Here is a 7,768-nt window from a genome sequence, read left to right on the forward strand (position 1 = left end):
GCATCAAGAAATGCACGTGTCTATTTACTTTTATTTTCTTATGGAGAACGGTCAAATTCGTCTTCGCTCTGCTGATAAAAAATTATAGGAAAAGACTCGGTTTTTAAAGGACTGGATGAATTCTTTCCCAAAGTATATGTGGTTAATTCACTTATTTTTATAATCAAAATCGTTTATATTTAAATTATTATGTAAAAGATTTGAATAAAAACAATTGAGATCATTTAATCATCAAATAGTTTTAATTGTAAGCATAAAATTTCATAAACTGACAGCGGCTCACAAGATATGTTGAAAATAATTGGCTCAATTATAAAGGGACAAGCTTTTCTCAAAATAATATACTTTTAGAGAAAATGTCAAAATATATATGAAATCACAATGTAGGAAAAGCAATTCTAGTTTTTCTTTGATACGACTCCTGCCACTTGAATGTTAACTAGTTTTTCTTTGCTTGTCAAGGCAAAATGCTTATCTTTTCGTATGATCGTTCAATCATTAAATCTTCGAAACCATTAAATTATTAACTAGCAGGGAAATATTTGCCATCCGCGGTATGAGGTTGACTACTTTTTCTCTTTATGACTGATGTATTATTATCATACAAATTGCATAACCACTGTTAAGGATAAGGAGACATCTTATATGAGATTATAAATAAATTACGATCATATAAAAGTAATTATTAGTAAATTAACGGTTGATCACTCATCCACTCATCCAAAGTTATAAAATCAAGCATCAGCTACCATTCATAATACTAAATCAGAAACAGCTAGAAACCTCTCTGAGAATTCCCAAAGAGCAATATGGCACTTTGGATTTGGGCAACAATTGGGGTGCTTGCACTTGTTCACATCCTGCAAACATGCATATCAAAAGGCAAGACCAAGAAAAAGATGTTACCTCCTGGTCCGAGAGGGTTTCCTATTTTTGGCAGCCTCCATTTGTTAGGGAAATTCCCAAACAGGGATCTTCATCAACTATCCAGGAAATACGGCGATATCATGTACTTGCGGTTAGGCCTCGTACCCACAATTGTTGTCTCGTCCCCACGAGCGGCCGAGCTGTTCCTCAAAACGCATGACCTCGTTTTTGCAAGTCGACCACCTCATGAAGGTTCAAAGCACATTTCCTTTGGGCAAAGGAACCTGAGCTTTGCTGAGTATGGCTCATATTGGCGCGACATCCGAAAGATGTGCACGCTCGAATTACTTAGCAACCACAAAATCAATTCTTTCAAGTCGATGAGGAGAGAAGAGGTTGCCCTCCTAATTCAGTCTGTTCAAGAGGATGCCAATAATGGACGCGTTGCTATTGATCTCAGTGACAAGGTATCTTCGCTCAGCGTTGACATGACCTGCAAGATGGTGTTTGGGAAGAAGTACAAGTACGAGGAGTTTGACGAGAGGGGTTTCACGGCTGTGATGAAAGAGGCTCTCAAATTATCAGCGGGCCCTAACTTGGGAGATTACATTCCTTGTATTGCGCCGCTTGACCTCCAAGGGTTCACTAAAAAAATGAAAGCTATTAACAAGGTGTTTGATGAATTTTTTGAGAAGATTATTGATGAACATCTTCAATCCAAGGATGAAGAAAGAACTAAGGACTTTGTTGATGTCATGGTGGCTTTCATGGGGTCTGAAGATTCTGACTACCGAATCGAACGCACCAATATCAAAGCCATAATGTTGGTAAGTATACGTATATATCATTTTATGTATTTCTCTTGTTATTCCTGCTTGATATCATTACAACGAAATTGTTTCTTGTTAGATAAATTTAGCATGGTGTGGTCTAAGATTGTGATTTTGAACGACTGATTAGGTCAATTTTTGGTTGAATATACTAGATTGACTGTTGATGGTACAAATTTGTGCCTTATCATGTACAATAAATTGTCATCTATGTAGATAAGTCCCGCTAATATATATATTTCATCTATGAAAAATTTATTGGCAGGACATGTTTGCGGGTTCAATGGACACCACATCAACAACAGTCGAGTGGGCGCTCTCGGAACTCATGAGACATCCACAGGTTATGAAGAAAGTCCAAAAAGAGCTAGAAAATGTTGTAGGCCTCAATAGAATGGTGGAGGAATCAGAATTGGAGAAATTGGACTACTTGGACATGGTAGTCAAGGAAACCTTGAGGCTACATCCAGTGGCACCATTGTTGGTTCCTCATGCAGCCATTGAAGATTGCATTGTCGATGGCTACCACGTACCAAAAAAGTCACGTGTGATCATAAACGCGTGGGCAATTGGGAGAGACCCAAGTGCTTGGGAAGATGCAGAGAAGTTCGTACCAGAGAGGTTTGAGGGTAATAGTGTTGATGTTAGAGGAAACCACTTTCAGCTTATACCGTTTGGATCTGGCAGAAGACGTTGCCCTGGAATTCAGTTAGGGCTTACTGTGGTACAATTTGTGTTGGCACAACTTGTGCATTGTTTTGATTGGGAACTTCCAGATAACATGTTGCCAAATGACTTGGATATGACTGAGGGGTTTGGTATTACAGTCTCAAGGGCCAAGCATTTGCTCGCTATTCCTTCATATCGCCTTCAGAATTAATGTGTTTGTAGTGTCTATTTTCCTACTTGTGGACTATCTTTTCTGTTTTTCTACTGTCTTACACTTATTTTCTTTACTTGATGAGGAGAACGAGCAATGGAATAAATTAAGCAAATTGTTGTCAAAGTTTCAATAATGATAAGTCCCATGTCTATATAGTAAATCAAAGCAACTAGCATGTCCTTTTCTATAAAGAGTTATTTTGAAACATTGATAGGATCATAGGGAAGAATATGCAATATGCATGTCTTTACGGTTCTGTTAATACTAGTGGAGATGTATATATACTTATCTTTTACAAACAATAAGATAATCTACATTATACTATGGGAGGGGGATTCGAGCATGGGATCCCGGGTGCACGGGCTAATACTCTTAACCAACTGAGTTTCAAGCTACTTGCTTATATATATATCTACAAATAGGGTTTACTATGTTTCCCTGCTCTTAATAATTCTCTTCAGGATTGGTTTTGCCCTATTAATTAGCGCCTTTCAGCTATATGGTTTGAAATTCGGCAATTAAGCTCCCCTTGTCGACAATGGATGACAAACTTATTTGGTTGACTACTTCAGATGGTGTATTATCTTTGTCTTTGGCTTAGGACTTTAAGTGTAGTAAACAAGTCGTTGTTCCTTGAAATAAAGAGGTTTGGCGTAGATGTTTTTCGACTATGTAAATTTATTTTATTATGGCGTTTTCTTTATGAGAAGCTTTTAACTGATGATTTATTGCTTCATTGGGGGTTCTCTTTTTCGTCGATGTGCTCTTGGTATTGTAAGGCTACTGAAGCTCCTCATCATTTATTTTTAGGGTGCTCATTTTCTCCTTTTCTTTGGCAGTTTGGCGCAAAATTTTAGCCTTATTTCAAGTTTCTACGTTATTCTCTGGTATCACATCCTTTTTTTCCTATCCATTGATGTGTGGTTTTGGCACTCAACTTCAATTATTATGGCCTTCAAGGGCGGCTAGAATTTATGAGTTTTTTTGGGTTTCTCCTTGTGATTTTCAAGTTAAAGTGAACACTCCGGGCATGGCTAGTTTTGGTGGTATTTTTCGTAACCACTTGGGTCATTGTCTTGGATGCTTTGCAAGATCTTTTGGCATTGCTACTACTTTGGAGGTGGAACTTAAAGCTGTTATTCATATTGTTTATATGGCTTTAGAGAGGGGTTGACATTCTCTTTGGATGGAGTATGATTATGTTGTGGCAGTGCATTTTCTTTCTAATGCATCTTCTCAGGTGCCTTGGGCCTTGGCATTTATCAGGGATTGGGCAAATTGTTATACCATTTTTTTTTCTATGCATATTCAGTTTTCTCACATTTATCGTCAAGAAAATCAGGTGACGGATTGTTTAACAAACTTTGGTGTTGTTCATGTTGGGGTTCATTGGAATTCTTGTCCGTCGTTTATAGCTGCGACTTTTGCTCATAATCTTTTGAGGCTTCCAAATTTTTGTTTCTCTTAGGAGTTGTTATAATGGATTTATGGTTCTAATAGTTTTCTTCGTCTTGTTAGGGTAAGACTTCATGTCCTGTTTAACTTATTGCTTCATTATTTTTTTTCTTTTTTAATATATTGGTAACAAGGTCATTTTCTGTGATAGAAGTGCTAAAATGGAAGTGACATTGTTGTTTTAATTAAAAAAAAGTAAGTGACTTGCAACTTAATTGATTAAAAACATTTATTCATGCACTTGAGGTCTCAAATTTGATTCCTCCTTCCTCTACTGTTGGTTGTAATTAGCTAAAATAATAATATTGTTCAACAGATAGTACATGGTGAGAATGTAACTGATGATTGACATCAAAAAAGCGTTCGCACAATGTCATTTCGTGGATTATAGGGCTGAACTTGTCGACTTGCCTAGTTAACAGTTATGAATCCCCTTGATACCGTCAGCTATGTTGTTGATTTTTGGGTTTTATCACAAATGATCATTAAAATTGACTCGTTCCATCAAGATGGTCCATTAAATTGAAAATCAATCAATATAGTCCGTAAAAAGGGGTGCCCTAAATCAATATGGTCATTCATTCACACTTCCATTAAAATATATGTTATGTGCTGATGTGGCACATAACTGAATCTCACAAGTCTAATTATATATTATTATGTGAATTTAAAATATTTAAATAATTATTTATTTATTATTTTATTATAAATCAAAACTAATAAAAAATAAAAACAAAGAAGATTCATCTTCTTCTAATCCCCATCTCCTGTCGCATCAAGCCTGCAACACCATTCCTACTTCCAAAGCAAGCAAAAATATAAAAAAAGGATGAATGTCAAAGATCCGAACCCAACACCCCAACCCACCTTGCCGCTCATGCTACTCATTTCTCTCTCTCATCTATTCTCACCAGAATCGAAACCCAAATATTATTACCGTCGGACAAAATTAAACAAGTAATCAAGGTTGGGGTATGGGGCTTGCATCAAAGGGGAAGAGGGTGAGATCCGTGAGAGCAGGTTTGGAGCAACGGCTTGGGGAATGACTCATTAGGGAGGGGTAGTGATCTAATTAGGTTTCACAAAAGAAAAACTAGAGCTTTACTCTTCCTTCTCAGTAATTTCACAATTAAAAAAGGGGAACTTTCATGAAAAAGACTTGGGTTGAGTTTATTTTAACTAAAAACCATGCTATAACTTTATCTAATGAAAAAGACTTAAATTTTAATGAAAAACCCTTAAAATTTAATAAAAAGAACTTAAATTTTAATGAAAAATATAAAATTTTAATATTAAAAAAAAAACTAACGTGCGAGGTTCACTCGTCGTCACACATACTGTTTATGAAATTTATTACACAGTTTATGAAAATTAGCGATATTACACTGTTTATGAAATTTACTACATTGTTTATGAAACTTAATGGTACTACACTGTTTATAAAACTTAACGGTACTGCACTGTTTATGAAATTTACTACACTGTTTATGAAACTTACTATATTGTTTATGAAACTTAACAGTAATAGACTATTTATGAAACTTAACAGTACTACACTGTTTATGAAACGTAATGGTACTACACTGTTTATGAAACGTAATGGTTCTACACTGTTTATGAAACTTTTGACATTGTTTATGAAACTTAACGCGCGTTGGGCTCACATGTTTATATTTTAAGTTTTTTTTTTCTTTTTGTCCTTATCATTAAATAATTTATTAGATGGTTTTTGGTTAAAATGCAAAGTTTTTAAGCACTTTACATTAATTTTCCTTTAATGTGGCTATATTCTTCCTCTGAAATTAAATAATTTTTCCATTAAAGATTGTGTTAGGATTTTAAAACTGAAGTTCCCAACTGGATCGTTGTGAAAATTGGAAACAGGTAACGAGTTTCACAAAAAAAATCCCTCAACTCAATTTGGTGGGATCTGGGCAGCCGCAGAGGCTTCTTGCTTTGTTCTTCACAACACAATATCAGCACATAATAGATTTTTTGACAGAATTATGACGGAAGGACCACATTAATTTGTGACATCCATTTTTAGGGACTACATTGATCGATTTTGAATTTCAGGAACCATCTTGATGAGATTGGTCAATTTCAGGGACCTTTTGTGATAAAAACCCTTGATTTTTTATATTCTAAGATGGATGGCTAATTGCACTTGGAACTAGGTCTAGTTATAATACTTTTTACTTGTAAGGGAGAGATATTGTTGTATCAAAAACAAAAAGATGGATAGGTAATTTGTACTGAATCCAGCTAATTTGGGCTTTCGACAGCATGGGCTTCATCCTCCTCAACCTTGTTGACTGCTTCATCTCCAACGATGATCTCAATGACTGCTTCATCTCTGATGATGATCTCATCAACTACTTCATCTCCGTCGTTTCCTTCACGTTTTGAGATTTTACAGAAAAAACCCGAAAAAAAAGCATCAAGTATGTTTTTGAACTCTCTCTCTCTCTCTCTCTCTCTCTCTCTCTCTCTCTCTGTATTATAATTATTGTTTTAAATTTTGTTTTTTTATTCTACTTTTTACAAATTTATCTGTGAATATGGTGTAAGAATTGTTTAAATTGTTGCCTGGTGTTATGGGTGGTTTATGAAATTCGTATACCAAGTCATGTTGCGCATTCTATATCATTAAAATTTTCTAACAATTAGTAATTAAATTCTAATTTGAATTAAAGTACCAATGTAATTGGTGACATATCATTTGTGTGACAGCCCGTCCCAAATTATTTGTAATGTTAATGGGAAAAGACAAATTTGCCCTTGGACGTTAATTAGTGTTGTAGGGTGTTTGATTTGTTTTGGTTGATGGGCTGCCATTTGGACCACACATAGCCATCCCTTTTTCCCTATGACTCCCTTTCTCTTCTTTCTCTCGAATTTTCTTCCATTTCCCTTGCAAGTTATGGATGCACTTCAAAACCAACATTTCACGCACGGATCGACGTCTAGAAGGTAAGATTCGAACTCCTTGCAAGCTCTTGAGTTTATCCATACCATTTTTAGAACTTGAAACCCTCGAAAACTTGAGAACCCGAGAACCTAATTTTCATGCACTGTTCATGCACTCGTGATCGCGGAGGTTTCATCGAGTTTTGAGGTTATAGGGAGCTTTAGAATCTCCTCACGAAGCTCGAGGAACAAGTTTGAAGGATTTTGGACGTCAGGATAGCAAGTTCTAAGGTTGGCCGGATTTTGCGAGATTTCTCTGGCGAGATTCCGGCATTTTTGGGGCTTCAAAGTGGTAAGGTTTTGTTCTACTCATTGTAAGCTTCATTTTGGTACAAATTTCATGGAATTTGGTTGAGAAATGAAGAAGATTTGAGAATTTTCCCAGTTTTCGGCAACGCAGACGGCGGCCGACGAGGATCACCTGAGAAGACAGCGAATATTTCGTCAGCTCTGATCGGAATATTCCTAACGGCAGTTAACGACATCAGGTTAATTTTAACAGAATATGCTTGCTTTTGGACGAAATATTCCCGAACGCTGTTAGGGATTCTGTTTGTGTGCCAGGCACGTGCCGGCGCGTGGGGGCGCGTGAGACCTCAGAAAATTGTTTAAAAATAGGGGATGTTCATGAGGTTGAGTAGATCATGTTGGTATATTCAAACGCCCCATTTGAGCATTGTATGAGAAGTTATCACCTAGTTTTGGTTACATGCATTAAATTGACGTTTATATAGTTATTTCGCATATAGGTGAGACCTATCCT

General features: G+C 36.2%; 1 protein-coding gene across 1 annotated transcript; it reads left to right on the forward strand.

Moving 5' to 3' along the window:
• Positions 1-723: 723 nt before the first annotated feature.
• LOC137743831 (cytochrome P450 71AU50-like) lies at positions 724-2,713 on the forward strand. Its single transcript, XM_068483764.2, has 2 exons — positions 724-1,694; positions 1,963-2,713. Exons 1-2 carry the CDS (start codon positions 810-812, stop codon positions 2,575-2,577), a joined length of 1,500 nt encoding a protein of 499 aa, XP_068339865.1. The 5' UTR covers positions 724-809; the 3' UTR covers positions 2,578-2,713.
• The last annotated feature ends 5,055 nt before the right edge of the window (positions 2,714-7,768 follow it).

The sequence above is a fragment of the Pyrus communis genome, chromosome 11 (assembly GCF_041283825.1).
Source record: "Pyrus communis isolate YQ-2024b chromosome 11, ASM4128382v1, whole genome shotgun sequence".
Classification (NCBI taxonomy): domain Eukaryota; kingdom Viridiplantae; phylum Streptophyta; class Magnoliopsida; order Rosales; family Rosaceae; genus Pyrus; species Pyrus communis.

Bases quoted from the DNA above. Each gene is read 5' to 3' on its own strand.
- LOC137743831 (XM_068483764.2), top strand. From the start codon at position 810: ATGGCACTTTGGATTTGGGCAACAATTGGGGTGCTTGCACTTGTTCAC. The intron at 1,695-1,962 runs GTAAGTATACGT...ATTTATTGGCAG, and splicing joins ATATCAAAGCCATAATGTTG to GACATGTTTGCGGGTTCAAT.